The sequence below is a fragment of the Uranotaenia lowii genome, chromosome 2, assembly GCF_029784155.1.
Source record: "Uranotaenia lowii strain MFRU-FL chromosome 2, ASM2978415v1, whole genome shotgun sequence".
Lineage (NCBI taxonomy): Eukaryota > Metazoa > Arthropoda > Insecta > Diptera > Culicidae > Uranotaenia > Uranotaenia lowii.
The window spans coordinates 411577129-411595083 of NC_073692.1; the positions used below are offsets into that span (position 1 = coordinate 411577129).

General features: G+C 33.1%; 1 protein-coding gene across 1 annotated transcript; it reads right to left on the reverse strand.

Moving 5' to 3' along the window:
- Window positions 1-12142: 12142 nt before the first annotated feature.
- LOC129743388 (uncharacterized) lies at window positions 12143-13830 on the reverse strand. The gene is made up of 3 exons (XM_055735384.1): window positions 13649-13830; window positions 13385-13581; window positions 12143-13321 (listed from the first exon to the last, which is right to left on the reverse strand). The coding sequence occupies exons 1-3, from the start codon at window positions 13716-13718 to the stop codon at window positions 12143-12145; spliced, it is 1446 nt and encodes a 481-aa protein (XP_055591359.1). The 5' UTR covers window positions 13719-13830.
- Window positions 13831-17955: the final 4125 nt, after the last annotated feature.

Here is a 17955-nt window from a genome sequence, read left to right on the forward strand (position 1 = left end):
GCGTCCAATTTTGAGCGTCAAGCAATACGACTAAACACTATAATAAGTGTTGTGAGCTTACTTGGTTGAATAATTCTACTGAATCAAAGCAATCGAAAGATTCCCTTTCATTCAACTCCTGTTCTTTCGCTTGCTTTGATTCAGACGACTTAATAAATGAGATATCGCGGTATTCTAACATCCAGATTCTTCAAAAACAGGGCGTTAAGAGTTAAACAAAGTCGATTTTACTGGGCTAATTTTTACCACTACAGAGTATTTCAATGGTAAAATTTTTTAAATCAAACCTTTTAATGTGTCAAAAAAGTCGTTCAAGAAAACGTGAGTCATGCCAGTTTATTAACTTTATAGACCGTCACGACTATTTGAATAACATTCTTTTCTTTTCCAAGGATTTTCATCCTAACGCATGGTTCATCCCTACTCTTTGAAGAAAGGTTGTAAACACATTGCGGACCAAATACGAGATATCTCGTATTTTGCTTGACCCGTTTGCACTTCACTGTGAAGCAGAACTCAAATGCGATATATTTTCAAAAGATACTTCATTCTACAAAAATGAATACAACACTTTCGATAACTCAAAGAAACTTAATTTGTAGAATTTGGTCCAGTTGTTTCTGAGATAGATAATGCCATATTTTATTTTAATTTTTTATTTTATTTTTATTTTATTTTATAATGTTATGGTGTTTTAATGTGTTAAGACATTTGAGGAAATTAAGAAAGTCATAAACGTTCAGAAAGTCTAGGAAATGTAAAATGACGAAAATGTCAAGAAAGCCAAGACAGTTTAGGAAGTTGAAATAGCTTATCAAAACAAAGAACAGGAAAACCGAACACTCTAGATCAAAAGCAAGAAAAGAGTTGATCAAGAAAAACATACATCAAGTACAAAGAACTGCAGAAAGGTGTATTTAGAAAATCTAAAAAATCAATCAAATCAGTATGATGAAGCAAAAAAAATGATTCTGTGTACTAAGAAATCAAACATTATCAAGGATATTCAGAAACTCGAAGAAACAAAGAAAACTTGAGAAACAAAAAAACCCAAAACCTTAAGAACAAACAAAAAAGAACAATTAAGAAAGTAAAAATCTTGAAAATAAAAATACGAAAAACAGTATAATTATGAAAGTCAAAAACTCGTTATAGCGAGCATACAAATCAAATACCAAGAATCAACCAAGAATCAAAATCAAAAATTCGAAAAATGACAAATCCAAAAAATTGAGAAATTTGAAAAAAAAAACAAGAAAAAAAACAGTAAAACAATAAAATTAAAAATATCAAGATTATCAAAAAAATCATGAAAATCAATACAATCAGATAATCAAGAAAAAAAAGAAAAACAAGAAAATTTATCAAAAAAAATCAAGAAAAAAATCTAAAAAATCAAGGAAATAAAGAAAATCGATCAAATCAAGACAATCAATCAAATCAAGAAAATCAAAATCATCAAGAAAATCAAGAAAATCAGATAAATCAAGAAAATCAAGAAAATCAAGAAAATAAAGAAAACCAAGACAATCAAGAAAATCAAGATCATCAATCAAGAAAATCAAGACAATCAAGAGAATCATGAAAATCATGATAATAAGCAAAATCAAGAAAATAAAGAAAATTAAAAAATATCAAGAAAATCAAGAAAACCAAGATAATCAAGAAAATCAAGAAAATCAATAAAATCAAGACAATCAAGAAAATCAAGAAAATCAAGAAAATCTAGAAAATCAAGAAAATCAAGAAAATCAACAGAATCAAAAATATCAAGGAAATCGAGAAATTATAGAGATTCAAGACCGAGAAAATCAAGAAAATCAAGAAAATCAAGAAAATCAAGAAAATCAAGAAAATCAAGAAAATCAAGAAAATCAAGAAAATCAAGAAAATTAAGGAAATCAAGAAAATCAAGAAAATCAAGAAAATCAAGAGAATCACGCAAATCAATAAAATCAGGAAAATCAAAAAAATAAAAAAAATCGGAAAATTAAAAAAAATCAAAAAAATTAAGCAAATCAAGAGAATGCATCAAATCAAAAAGATCAAGAAAATCGAAAATTTTGAGAAAATCATCAAAATATGAAAATCAATAAAAATCCAAAAAAAAAAATTAAAAATTGAGAAAATCAGATAAATATTAAGTAAATTAAAAAATCAAGAGAGTCTTGAAAATCGAAATAATCATAAAAATTAAATTATCATAAAAATCAAAATAATCCAAAAAATCTAGATAATCAAGAAAATCGAGAATATAACAAAAAACCATAAAATCAAAAATACTCGGGAAATCAATGAAATCAAGAAAATAAAGAAAATCAAGAAAATCAAGAAAATCAAGAAAGTCAAGAAAATCAAGAAAATCAAGAAAATCAAGAAAATACAGAAAATCAAGTAAATCAAGAAAATCAAGAAAATCAAGAAAATCAAGAAAATCAAGAAAATCAAGAAAATCAAGAAAATCAAGAAAATCAAGAAAATCAAGAAAATCAAGAAAATCAAGAAAATCAAGAAAATCAAGAAAATCAAGAAAATCAAGAAAAACAAGAAAATACAGAAAATCAAGTAAATCAAGTAAATCAAGAAAATCAAGAAAATCAAGAAAATCAAGAAAATCAAGAAAATCAAGAAAATCAAGAAAATCAAGAAAATCAAGAAAATCAAGAAAATCAAGAAAATCAAGAAAATCAAGAAAATCAAGAAAATCAAGAAAATCAAGAAAATCAAGTAAATCGAGAAAATCAAGAAAATCAAGAAAACCAAGAAAATCAAGAAAATCAGAAAATCAAGAAAATCAAGAAAATCAAGAAAATCAAGAAAATCAAGAAAATCAAGAAAATCAAGAAAATCAAAAAAATCAAGAAAATCAAGAAAATCAAGAAAATCAAGAAAATCAAGAAAATCAAGAAAATCAAGAAAATCAAGAAAATCAAGAAAATCAAGAAAATCAAGAAAATCAAGAAAATCAAGAAAATCAAGAAAATCAAGAAAATCAAGAAAATCAAGAAAATCAAGAAAATCAAGAAAATCAAGAAAATCAAGAAAATCAAGAAAATCAAGAAAATCAAGAAAATCAAGAAAATCAAGAAAATCAAGAAAATCAAGAAAATCAAGAAAATCAAGAAAATCAAGAAAATCAAGGAAATCAAGAAAATCAAGAAAATCAAGAAAATCAAGAAAATCAAGAAAATCAAGAAACTCAAGAAAATCAAGAAAATCAAGAAAATCAAGAAAATCAAGAAAATCAAGAAAATCAAGAAAATCAAGAAAATCAAGAAAATCAAGAAAATCAAGAAAATCAAGAAAATCAAGAAAATTCAAACATTCAAGAAATCAAGAAAATCAAGAAAATCAAGAAAATCAAGAAAATCAAGAAAATCAAGAATATCAAGTAAATCAAATAAATCAAGCTAACCAAGCTAATCAAGAAAATCAAGAAAATCAAGAAAATCAAGATAATCAAGAAAATCAAGAAAATCAAGAAAATCAAGAAAATCAAGAAAATCAAGAAAATCAAGAAAATCAAGAAAATAAAAAAAAATCAAGAAAATCAGGGAAATAAAGAAAATCGAGGAACACATGAAAATGAAGAAATTCAAGATAATAAACCAAATGAAGATTATTAAGAAAATCAAGAAAATCAAGAAAATCAAGAAAATAAAAAAAACAAGAAAATAAAAAAAATCAAAGGAAAATAAAAAAAGCAAGATCGTCAAGAAAATTTAGAACATCATGGAAATCAAGAAAATAAAAAGATCTATAAAATCTAATAAATCTCTAGAAAAAAACGAGACATTCGAGAAAATCAAGAAATTAATGAAATATTAGAAATTGAAAAAATTTAAGATAATCAAGAAAACTATGAAAACTGAGAAAATCAAAAGTTATCACGAAATAAAAAAATCACGAAAATAGAGCAAATCAAGAAACAAAGAAAATCAAGAAAATAGAGAAAATCAACAAAAACATAAAAAATATCATAAAAAAGAAAAGAAAATCGGGTTTATCGAGTTATTCATCTGAACTGGGATTTCTCGAAAACGGCTTAAGTAACAGTATCTCTTCTTGAGAAATGATTCTCCAACATTTAACTCGAAATAGCTCTGATTGTTTGCCTAAACTGTTAGAACCATTTCACGATTGAATCACCCGTGTTCTTGTTACATTCCGTAAACCCGAGCTTCTGGCGTCCCAACACTGAATGTGAATAACGAGCGTATCGGCAAACAAATCGTGAGACACTTGTTTGGTGGTCGATTAACATCTCTCCAGGTTACCGTATTTATCTGTAGATGTTCTGTGTTAAGTTATCCACTTGGGGTTTTTCAATCAGTGCGATATTCCTGCCTGGTTGGACACTCTGGGAACAATATTTACTGATCTAATTTTAACTCCTGGATGCTATAATTAGCTTCGATAACGTGCAAGTCACTCTGGAACACAGCTGTCATCAGCTGATTTTGAAAATGTTTTTGAGTGAAATAATTGTACCCCTTAAGCAATGTTTCACAAAATTTTCACGAGCTTGTAGGTAGGTTTTCCAACGATTGTTCAAGCCCAAGAGCAAATTGTGTTAAACATCTTAATCTATTCAGATGGAGAATTTACATGATTCAATTAACACTTTTGTGAAAAAAGGAGGAACAGTAAAAGTCTTTCGCTTATACCGTTTAACTGACAATGTTATCGTAGTAGGCGCGATTTCTTTGAATGAAGCGCATTACAACGGTCACAGCCTACGTTGGTTAAAATTCATACTTATTTTTTATGAATTTAACATATTGAATATTCAAAAAAGCAGATTTTTTTTAAATATTCGATTATTAAGTTGATCTCCATTTGTTGTCCTATTTGAAACCCTCAGGTGAACGTGATGCATTAATTTACCCTCGAAATTGACTGATCTCCCGAGGAAGATAGGCTGCAGCAATAAAAATCAAATTTAGTCTCCTACATAAGGCTCATCCGATTGCTCGGGGTAATTCGATATATGTACGCAAGCGTATCACCGTCTCTACCTGTCCTGAATAAATTTAGTAGATTCTTATAAAAAAAACCTCTTCAACCCCATTACAGAAATTTTACGGACGCAGGGGACGCATGATTCTTTTCGCCTATCAAGGATTTACGAACCGAAAACAAGAAGAACACCAAAGAAAATTGGAAATCAATCTCGATCACGATCAGTTTTATGTCTGCCCCTGCACACTGCTTCTTCTCTTTAGGATGATGACTAGCTAGCTAGGGGAGGATGACTCTCGCTTGGGTTCTTTTCCTCGATCGTACTCTACAAAACATAGGGAAGGTCCCCTGCACACTTGCACTGCGGAGGTGAATTTCAACTTGCCGTTGTTGTTTAGAACAGGATAATTGATCGGAGGGAAACAAGAACTCAGAAGAAGAGTAAGAAAAAAAAATGGGTCGTAGGAATCTTGCCGGGCGCGCACCTGCAGATGATGATGAGGATCTTCTATTAAATGGACGGTGATGCCATAGAAAAGAATCTTCGCACGAATAACCTCAATATGAGATGAAAGAAGCCCTGATTTTGGGTTTTTACCGTCCATTTTTCTTTTAAATAAAACGGAAGGGAGAATCCAGGAGGATGAAGGACGTGATATTAAAAGATTTCTACCCCTCATGGGGTGTGGGATGTCTCGTTTGTGTATGGTTTCGGAAATCAGGTTGACGGATTCGAATTTTGGACCATTCAGTGAAGAACACCTGAGGCAAGACTAGACTTTTCCTTGATTTTCTAGATATTCTTGATTTTCTTAGATTTATCAATTTTATGAATTTTCATTGAACATTTCATTGAACCTAAACTTTTCTTGATTAATTTCCATGTTAGATAAACTTAGCTTAGCTTGATTGGCTACTCACATCCACCTTAAATCATTGAAGTTGAAATGCAACATGAACAATATTTTTAATCAATAGTGCGTTATAAGCTTCGTCAACCTTTAAATGTATTTTCATCGGTATTAAAACAAACGCATTTAAAATTCCATGATCGCAGGCATGGCTCAATGGAACGAATTCCACTTCGCCAATGATTGCTACTCTGTGATTGACTGAGGACCGAGGCCATCAATTTTGTCCAGAGGTCAAATGAATGGTATCTGGGATCGACAGCACATTCACAATGAACAAAACTGATGCTCTTTCTTTACACATCAATAACGGCGCCGGCCACGTCCTAGTAGTCAATGGATAAAGCATGGATCACTACAAATCTGGAAGCGTTAAAACGGGTCTATCTCGGAGCTATGTAAACGAAAAAAAGTTTTATAATCAAAATGTAGGGTTTTTATTGCACTTCAAAGTAAAAATAAGAAAAAATATATTTCGATGTTTTTTTGATAAAATTTCGAACTTTTCCTCTAGAACCACTCATCAAAGTTTGGACACCCTATTCACTGACCTCAGCGGCCATTTTGTTCCACAATCTCTTCATCTCTGTTGCATCCCGAGTCGTCCTACCATTCTTCTTCATCTTCTGTTTGAAAATTGCCCAAAATTTTTCGATAGGGCGGAATTGAGGGCAGTTGAGTGGGTTGATGTCCTTTTCAACAAAATCCACCCGTTGGCCGAATACCACTGTAGTACCTCCTAGCTGTAGTGGCAGCATGCCAAATCTGGCGAAAACTTTACTGGTCTTTTGTGAGATCTATTGTACGAAAAAAAAAACATTTTTAAGGCACTCCTCCTTGTACATTTCGGAGTCCATGGTCTTGTTTTTCACAAAAACCGGGGTTTTTCGTCCGCAGCTGCAAATACCTTGCCAGATCAAACACTTTCTTGCCAACTTATCGGCAAAAACGAATTTGAACTTGGCTGGGACATCACCCCGACCAGTGCAGTGCACCACTGCAGTGGCTTTATAAAATTTTTGGCCAAGAAGCTGCCCAAAATCCATCTTCGCGTACGTTTCGTCATCCATGAGGATGCATCCGTCGAACTTCGTTGGAATCTTGTTGTATAACTTCCGGGCACGTCCTTTGGCTACTAAATTCTGCTTCAATGTCCGGTTTGGTTGCTTCAGGTATCAGGTATCAGAAAAGGGGTAGGCTTGATAGCGGCACGTTATCCAAACAAACGGAAAAATTGTGCCTAGCCTTTTTTTTTTACAGATTTCATCATATACTTTAGAAACCTGAAAACCATAAAAGGATTAGAAAAAAAAAAATAAATATTTAGGGCATAAAGCCGATCCACGTAGGAATTTTGAAGCATTGAAGCTTATAACACCGTTGGGTGAAAAATGACAGATTGTTATTTTAGTTTAAATTCTTAGAATGAGATACACTTATATCAGGATAGGCGGGAGTACATAAAAGCTTTCTAGCAATCGAAAAACAGGCATATATGAGCTAAAAGAATCATACATTATTGATTCACAACTACAAAATTCAGGAGATTTGAGTTTACAATGATCAGAAAATGTTCTAACCAGGATGCTACAATAAGGGCAAATAAACGATTTTATAATGGCAAAGTTGGCATTTAGTCTTTCCACATAGGGATTTTTAAGCAATGAAACTTTTTCAATCAAAATATTGGAAATAGGGACTTTTTTTTTAACTTCCTTTGTAAATTCTGACATACATTTAAAAAAAATGAAGTCGGGCAAAAGAGGGACATGTACACACTAAGTGGAAGATAAATATAGGTACAATAGTACCTCTGAATCTTGGCTTAACCATACAGGAGATTCAGAACACAAAGTCTTGATTTTATATATTTTTATTTAACTGACCAGTTAGCGCTCTGGTTAGACGACTACAATGAGCTTCTGTGACGCCAAATTTGAAACAAGCGATATTAATACTGCACGAAGCTGTAGCAGTGGATTCCAGAACCAGGATTGACGTATGATACGAAATATCAGAGTACGATATGAAAGGAGCTTTGACTCTTCTTCACACTATAACCATTCTAAAGCTAAGGGAATATGTGTCAATACGAGAGAAGTGACATATATTAGGTGAAACAGATATGACTGTCGACATGCGATACAAGTTTTGATCAAAAACTTGTTTAATAGGGAATATTGAGGCCTTTTGGCAACCTAAAAGAAATTTTTTTTTTTTAAATTTTTTTTTCCACGGAATCGATATTTGTACGGCTTCAATAATTGAATAACCATGACGCAATTTTAAAAATTAAATATCTTTATATGAACGGACATTTACCTCCACAAAATTCTGTTACCAATCCAAAGATAGAAGGGACAGAATACTTGTCCATTATGAGGAAAATACACTAATTTTGCGCTTGACGTAACAGATATAACTGATGTAATTTAGATCATATTCTTCTATGATTTCAGAAGCAATGGGACCGTAAGCGATGCGTTTGCGATTCACATTTGAACACTTGTGAAGAGATTTTATTGAACGGAGTTACTAGGAGAGCAAAGAGATTTGTTAGATGAAAAATCATATTCCAAATTGGTAAAACGAGAAAATATGGAAGAATACAGCTTGTGCAAATGCATGTACTACATATGCTGCCAATAGTGCATATGTAGTACATGCATTTGCACAAGCTGTATTCTTCCATATTTTCTCGTTTTACCAATTTACCAATACCCTTCTCGAGAGAAAATACGTACAAAGTCAAAAAATACTAGCAAGAATTTAAAACTGATTCAGATTCAAAACATTTCCTTCCAATGTTTTGAACTTGAAAAACTTCTGAACTCTACATGCAATAATTGACCTTGACCTATTTTCTCCCCCGCCCAGATACAGCCTCATTGATTTCCAACAGACAGAAATATGAGATAAACGTATCTGGGAAGTACTGGATAAGTCGCCTCGTACGACATGGACCAGTATCCCAGTGGCAGTATTCTTTAGGCCGCTGCCACACAGTCATCCAAATTTTCAGCACTGATAGAAGAAACATTTCCGAACAAAGTACTGTCAAAACATTCCAGATCCAACAACTAGGAGCGCAATGGTATAATAAACAGTGCGTCCAGATTCATGGTGATCCATGCTTTAGAAGGAAAATAGAGAAAAGGGATTGAAAGAATAATAACATAACTGACCAATATTTTTAATGTGAACTCGGGCGTTGAATCCGAAAATGAAATTCAAAAAAATCTCAGTAGAACCGTTTTTAAGTTATGCTCCAAATATGAAATTTCGGAAAAATAAAAAAAGTTCTTGTACTTAGATTGAAGTATCTCGGACGACACAACAGTAATTTGAAATCCCTCTTTTGCATATTGAAGGTGAATAAATTTTGTATCGATCATCTGAATACTGTTTTTGCGTATGATCATCAATATTGTCGATATTAATGACTTTATGATAGAAAAAAAAATATTAAAAATGCATTTTTTTAGAGAAAATTTTGTTTCAATCGAGTTATAGTCTTCTAGTGAAATATTTTTCTCAACTTAGGCTTTAATAAAATCAACCATAAAAAACAATCGGCTGGTGATGAAAAAAGTTATTGATGAAAAATCAGTATTTTTGTTCCTCTCGGGCAAAATACCTTAAAAATTTTTACGTGTTTGAGACTCAAGCAGCCCCTCCCTATGTTCAGATCTTCCTAAAATTTGGCATATGACCTTCTGGTAAGCTAAAAAATTATTTTGACTTGGAGCGAGTGAGATTTATCATGTTTTATTCTTTCTATACTATGATAAGTGTACTGCGGTTCGTTAAATTATTAAAAACTACAAAAAATACTGTTATGGTAAAGTAGCCATAACTTCTTCAATTTTCAACGGATTATGATAAATAACTACTTGAAATCTTTGTTTTAAATTGACATTCAAGAGCAAAAGAAAATCAGATTATTTAAATGTTACCATCGAGTCTAAAATTTCCGCTGAAACAAAATTTTCTCTAAAAAAATGTGTTTTTTTTTTTAATTTTGTCTATCATAAAGTCATTAATATCGACAATACTGATGATCATACGCAAAAACAGTATTCAGATGATCGATACAAAATTTATTCACCTTCAATATGCAAAAGAGGGATTTCAAATTACTGTTGTGCCGTCCGAGATACTTTAATCTAAGTACAAGAACTTTTTTTATTTTTCCGAAATTTCATAATTGGAGCATAACTCAAAAACGGTTCTACTGAGATTTTTTTGAATTTCATTTTCGGATTCAGCGCCCGTTCAAAAATGCTTTAAACTAGTGTAATTTATGCTTTAGGACCGAGGTCACCTCTGCATCCTAGCAAAATAATTGTTTGTGTGGATTGGGTTAAAAGGATATGATCAAGAAACACTTTTGACTAGTGTTTTGTAATCTGGGTTAAAATCATATTCTACTAAGGTCTTGTGATTTCGAAATCAACTAGTTCGCCTATTCTAACAACTAAGTAACTCATTTGAATTTTGAAAATTTGGAATAAAATTGAAAATATTAATTTCCTATCAAGAAATAGGCGAATGAATCTTTCGAATAAGTAAAATGATATGGAAATTTTTTTTTCAATTAAATAATGTTATAATCCTTTTAATAATATTTTGCAAAAAAAAACTATTAGAAACTTTTTTTTTTTAAACTACCCCCCAGAGATGGGTCTTGACTCAAACATTCAGTCAGCGAAACTTTTTTTTGTAGAGAAATGAATCCAACTGTGTTAGATGAAATTTTAGGGAATAGATACGAGAAAATCGATATTGAAAAACATGCGAAAAAAAATTCGCCATGGGCCCCGGAGAGGCGCAAGATGTGGGTTCAAGTCCTACCGGGAGACAAGGCGAATTTTTTTTCGCATGTTTTTCAATATCGATTTTCTCTTATCTAATCCCTGAAATTTCATCTAACACAGTTGGATTCATTTCTCTACACTATTAGAAACCTTATCTTAATTTCAAGAGATTGTGCGGATAACTGCATAACTTTTCTTTACGCAAAAATTTGTTAATTATGACATCGTCAAGCATCGTCCATCGTCCACATCGAACTTGTCGGTGAAAAACTCTAACTCCAGAATTTGCTTAGAATCGGCTTTTATATACGTTTCATCGTCCATCACACAGCAGCCATATTTTGTCATCATCTTCTCGTAGAGCTTCCGCGCCCGAGTTTTAGCCGTCGATTGTTGCCGCTCATCGCGGTATGGGAAGTTCTGTACCTTGTATGTGTGTAGTCCAGCTCTCATCATCGTATTCTGGACGTAGCTCTGCGACATGCCGATCTTTTTAGCCAAATCACGAGACGTTGGAATTTCATCCGCTTCGTCTTTCCCTCCGTCTTTTTGTTCTCTGGTCCCGGTTTTCTTCCAGCTCCTTTGCCGTGGTCCAACGTCAACTGTTTCTGGAACCGCTTCAACACTCTGGAAACGGTTCAATGGAGAATGTTCAATATTTTTCCCAACTGCCGGTGCGACAGTTCAGAAAATTCCAGGTGTTTGGAAAGAATTTGTTTTCTCGACTCGCGTTGGTTCACCTTAATTTTCGTTGAATCGAAAAAACACGACTTCGAGTTTGACGAGTTTTGTAAACAATACACATCAATGAGAAAGTGTGCAAAATTTGGTTGATTTATAGCTAACTAGCTGACTCGGTAAACTTTGTTTTACCTTCAAATTAATTAATCGTATAAAAATTGTTCGATTTCTGTTCCACTTTAAATTGATTATTTTGTATGGGAGCCCCCCTTCCATAAAAAGTGAGATTCTCGAAAGTATTATACAAACCCTAAAAACCCTCAGATACCAAATTTCACTTCATTCCGACCGTCCATTTATACGTGATGGTGTTACAAAGAAAACGCCTGCATTTCAATATATAAGATGGTAAAAAAGTTATACCCTGTAGAATGTGTCGCAATAATTTCGCTTTCGCATAAAGTTAATCTCTCTCTAGAAATTTATTGGAGTGATAATAAGTCCGAACGATAAACGCAAAACCGTTGCTAATTAGTATCTCAAGTTATCTACATGCACATAATTTCAATCTGTCAAAACTGCGCATGTGACTGGTTTCGGGAATTCATAGTCTCTCAATCGAAACGACTAACATTTTGAAACATCCCATGAATAAAGAACAGATCCAAATGCATTTCAACGACACTATGAGCTTCTAATGAAAGTACTTTGAGGTATATATCGAACTTAAAAATAAATAAAATCTTACTAACACACTATGAACAGCATCATTTATTGGGACCTCATACTTCCAATATCGTCCTCGTCAAACGTTTCATAAAGCTCATCATTCCTTGCGAAAAGAGCCCTCGACTGCCGAATGGTTAGATTGGCCGTCTCCGGACTGATAACGAACAGCACACAGGCAATGACCATCATCGGCACCCCACAGCACAGCAGAAACTGGTCGAAATTGGCCACATCCCAAAAGTCCCACCGGAAGGTTATGTTCAGGATGATGATCTGCAGCACCGCTTCCAACGTCTGAATAAAGGCGATCGAGGCCGATTTTTTCTTGGTGCAGAAAGCCTCTGATAACTGTACATCTGGTATTAGGGTAACTCCAGCGGCGGTGACCAGATCGTAGACGAGGATGATCGCTACCTCGAGGTACTTGTCCATCTTCTGATTGACGAGGTATGTGATGCCCATGGCTGTCAGGATTGATCCACCGGCGAAAGCCAATAAGGCTTGTTGAGGTTTGCGACCGTATTTGTCAACGGTGAACAGGAAGACGACCCCGAAAATACCTCGTATGAGCAAGACCATAGCTGCGGAGGCACTGTAAGTTGGCATCAGAAAGATTTCGTCAAGCATTACAAGGCGGATGTTGTTGATCGAAGCGTTAAAGGAGAGGACAGCCGCCACTTTACCGAGGGAGATGATCAACAGTGGTCTCCAGTTACCGTCTTGGAAGATCCATCCAGAAGCTCTCGAGTCCTCCTGTAGCATAAGCTTGATGTCGATGTAGGCGTCTCGGATTTCCTCGGTATTTGAGGATTCGAGTCGAAGCTTCATCAATATTTGGATGGCTTCCTGATCTTGTCCCTGTTGAATCAGGTAGACCGGTGATTCATAGCTCATAAACTGACCGATCATAGCTGCTAAGAGGGTTAGCATTATCCCGATCGTTCCCACGATTCTATTGGGCTCAACATTCGAATAGCTCAGGATGAACGGACTGATCGTACCGTGGACGAGGATACCAATGAAAATGAGGTAGTTGATCGATGCTATTGTTGTACCGCGTAGCTTCGGAATGACCACTTCACCACCATGGATGATCACTGCTAGATAGGCCATTCCGTAGGCTAGTCCGCTAAGAACTTCTGCAAAGGTTATCCCTATGATATTGACCGGGACCAGTACCAGCAAAATGCAGGCTGCAGCCATCATCAGCAGATACGCTCGCTGGAAAAAATAGATCTCCCGTTGAATAGAATGATCACAAAAGGATCGTACGACTACGCTTACCGCCAAGTAAATCTTCTTTAAATACTTAATTAGAAAGGCACACGTCAAGGATCCAACAATCGCTGATAGGAAGAAAAGGTTAGCAACCAGTGCAACAATCCCATTCGAATGGCCTTTGGTCCAGTGTTGATCTCGCAAGTGTCTGTTGAAAATGCTGGAGCCAATGAAAAATCCTCCTAAAATCAGTGTTATAATGCCTGGAAGTATGCCAACAACAATACTTAAATTCCAGATCCCGTTTAGTAAATAATTGAGTAACTTTACCGCCAAGCAGCGTATTGGTTTGCATTTTGTTCTTCTGGCTCATCTCGCACCATTCCGTGCAGCCCGGCATTTTGGTATCCAGTAAGCGTGAAAGGCTCCAAACAACTAAACCCGTCCTAGGGCGGGTTTTCTGTCAAACGGTGATTTTCCCACGGTGAATCTTCATTTCGATCCTTTTGTTACATAACTTGTTATTTCGATGAACTTTTTTTTTTGACTCATCCCAATGAACCTTCACTATTGAGAATTTTTTTTATAGTTTCAATTCCAAAAACATTTTAGACAAATACCAAGTTTTCCAATAAAATCAATTCTTACTTTCGGCATTATCATGTGGATAGATAATCTTCCGTTGATTAGCTTCCGGGAGTGACAATTTTTTTGACTCTACTCTTTCATATTTTCCGGCTCCGGAAAATCCAACCTTTTGTTATCATTCCATTATCAGCAACGTTCGGGAAAGCTTCGTGAATCATCGTAGTCTTGTGTGGAAAATCAAACGACAACAATAACCATACAAACCCCGTTCGTTTTTGGCAACATTTTTGGAATTTAGCCAAATTCGAAAGGTTTTTTTTTGTCACTTTTTAATTTTTATTTTTATTTCAAATTGATTCAAATTGACGTAAAACATAGTAGGGTGATTTGCCAATCGTTGCACACCTAAGCACATGATTTTGGTGTTTATGCTGTATTTTAGTCATTTCAACCAAATTCACTCGATTTTTTTTGTCGATGCACTCATACAGTATTGGTCAACAAGATCCAAAAGTTCAAGTGTTTGAAAAAAGTGACAAAAAATTTAAAAAATCGTTTAAAATAGCTTGTCTGTGCCCAATAGTTGCACAGGCAAATTTTGTGTCGTGCATAATGTTGTCCGATATTTTCCAATGGTTGCACATTTTAAAAATCAGTCACCATGAGGTCGAATATGCTGATATTTGTGACGGAAGCTCATTATGAGAACTTCTAGTTCATATACAATCTAATTTTTAGACAGCCCCTTATGAGGGGCGGTGGGGGGGGGGTCTTTCATATAAACCGTCCAATGCACTTTCCAATTCCAATTCGGCCCAAAAAAAACACAAAGCCGCCGGTTTGAGTGTCTGGAATAGCATTTATCACACGTGAAATTTTCTCAGAAACTCAAATCCACCTCTTAATTTACCCAAAGCCATTTGAGTGGAGTGCTATTTAACCTAATAGGCCCAGTGTTGAGCCTTTTTCTTTATATGTCCTACCAACATAAAATTTGATGTCTTTAAAATCCCATAGAATGAACTGAAAGGTATTTAATGCTTAATTTTTAAGTGGCTATTAACAGGTGAAAAGATTAGAAAACGTGATATGTTTTGCCCTCTTTTACCCCTATGAAGAAGATGCGATTTTATAAAACAAATGTTTCAGGACTCACTTGGAAGTCGATCGATTTTTAACATAATGAATCTCAATTTAAAACTTGAAAATGGACACAACCACGCCCAAAGTTTCAGATCGTTTGACTGATTTATGCTCATGATATACAATTTTGTATAAGATTTTTTTTTCGAAAAGTTAATTGATTAAATATCTTTTTCATATAAGTGGGTTTATTTGTAATAAATGTAACCTCTGTAGCATTTCATCAATCTTCAGGAAACAATCACATCACATAGAAATGCTTCCCAAGAGTTTTCCGGCTGAAAAACTGTTTTGGATCAAATAAAGTTTCACAAAGCTATGACTGTTTATTTTTCTGGGTGATAAGGGCCAAATAAAGCTTCACATAGATGTCTCCAGGATTTCATAGATAATAAATCTGATAAAAAAGTAGTCTCTAAAAGCCAATGCAGTTGATTTGACTTTGATACTTTTCAGACAATGCATTGCCCGAATTTCATACATACATAAGTTTTTCAACGAGTTTAATAATTTCAAAACTTCATTTTTAAGATTTGACGGCAGAAAAAATAAACTTATGGATATATAAAGTTTTTTTCGGGGTTTCTTTTGTTGATTTTGTTCGGTGATGTCACCGAACAAAATCAACAAAAGAAACCCCGAAAAATTACATCCAGCGGTGATCTAAATCGTCGTGAACAGGATATATAAAGTGTAATTGAATTATTGAATTAATTATTAAAAATCAACATTGAGTGCAAAAAATGTGAAAATTCTGAGTGGAAAATAATTAATTAAAGCACAGAAGTCAATGAACGTGTTCAATTTTGTATGACAATTTGTATGCAAGAAGAACATTTCGCATAGACAAGAAATTCAAATAAGTTTGAAATGAATTTTGTTTTAAATTGTTGATTTTGCCCATACTTAAGATTAATTGTTTGCCAGCATGAGAAGAAGCAAAATTTTTCATGAAAAAAGTTATAACCATTTCGAAATAAAAAATCGTAATCCATTGAAAAGTATTGTAAAATTGCAGGATTTGCTTTCTGAAGCTTTCAATTAAATTTCATGACATATATTTGCGAAAGTTTTAAATCATCACACTTATTGGTTACGCAGAGCAGTATAATGCGATTCTTATTTTCATCCAGTTAACCAGCTTTCAAATGAGCTGTTAAAACGCTAAAATTAAAAAATATTTACATATTTTGAATTTTTTGTATGACAACGAATATCATTTCTTGGGTACAAGTTAGGTTTAGTTTTTGTTCACATACAATGTATTGCAAGAACCAAAAAATATTTTAAAAATACAAAATTATGTTTTTTGAATTTTCAGTACATCTCTGATGGTTTTTGAATGAAAATTTGGATTTTTCTTTACAAGCCTCCTCACTAATTCAAAACACGTTGTTAAATTCAGGACTTAATCAATCGCTTCCAAAAAATTTTATTGCTATTTTTAGCTGTAAGAACAACCAAACAAAGTTATTGGAGGTATACGAATTCATTAATTTGAAATTTCCAAACAAATTTTGCAGCGGAACTATGTACAACAATGGGGCAGGAGGAGATTGAGCGGACCAATTGTTGCACGATCCAACATATTTTCTGGATAAGTATGGATCAAAAATTTTTTTCAAAATCATTGTGTTAAAATTGTCCAACAAACGTTTCGTAAAGAAAACTGATATGAAAAATGTTTTGTTCTGACGTAAAACCTTATTTGCCGTAGAAGGAATGTTAAGGTTTTTGTTAACAATTAGCACGAAAACTGCGCGAAAAAAAACAAGAAAAGTTAAAACTGCCGTAAAATACACACTTACCAGCAGAAAATATCACAAAAGCTTCATTTCATAAGAAATCATTCCGAATTACATGATTCAGTATTATTTTTGAGGAAAAGTTGAATAACAGCTGAAATATTGACAATTTAAGTCATGCTGTGCAACGATGGGTTAGGGGACAACGATTGGCAAATCACCCTATAAGCATAATTTTTCTTGATTTGGTTCAATTCTATTAGTTTTAAGCAGTAAAACATGGGAAAATTCTGAAAATCTAAAAATCTGAAAATCTGGAAATCTGAAAATCTGAAAATCAAATCTGAAAATCCAAATATCTGAAAATTTGAAAATCAAAATTGTCAAAACCAAAATTGACAAAATTGACAAAAATGACAAAAATGACAAAAATGACAAAAATGACAAAAATGACAAAAATGACAAAAATGACAAAAATGACAAAAATGACAAAAATGACAAAAATGACAAAAATGACAAAAATGACAAAAATGACAAAAATGACAAAAATGACAAAAATGACAAAAATGACAAAAATGACAAAAATGACAAAAATGACAAAAATTACAAAAATTACAAAAATGACAAAAATGACAAAAATGACAAAAATGACAAAAATGACAAAAATGACAAAAATGACAAAAATAACAAAAATGACAAAAATGACAAAAATGACAAAAATGACAAAAATGACAAAAATGACAAAAATGACAAAAATGACAAAAATGACAAAAATGACAAAAATGACAAAAATGTCAAAAATGACAAAAATGACAAAAATGACAAAAATGACAAAAATGACAAAAATGACAAAAATGACAAAAATGACAAAAATGACAAAAATGACAAAAATGACAAAAATGACAAAAATGACAAAAATGACAAAAATGACAAAAATGACAAAAATGACAAAAATGACAAAAATGACAAAAATGACAAAAATGACAAAAATGACAAAAATTACAAAAATGACAAAAATGACAAAAATGACAAAAATGACAAAAATGACAAAAATGACAAAAATGACAAAAATGACAAGAATGACAGAAATGACAGAAATGACAAAAATGACAAAAATGACAAAAATGACAAAAATGACAAAAATGACAAAAATGACAAAAA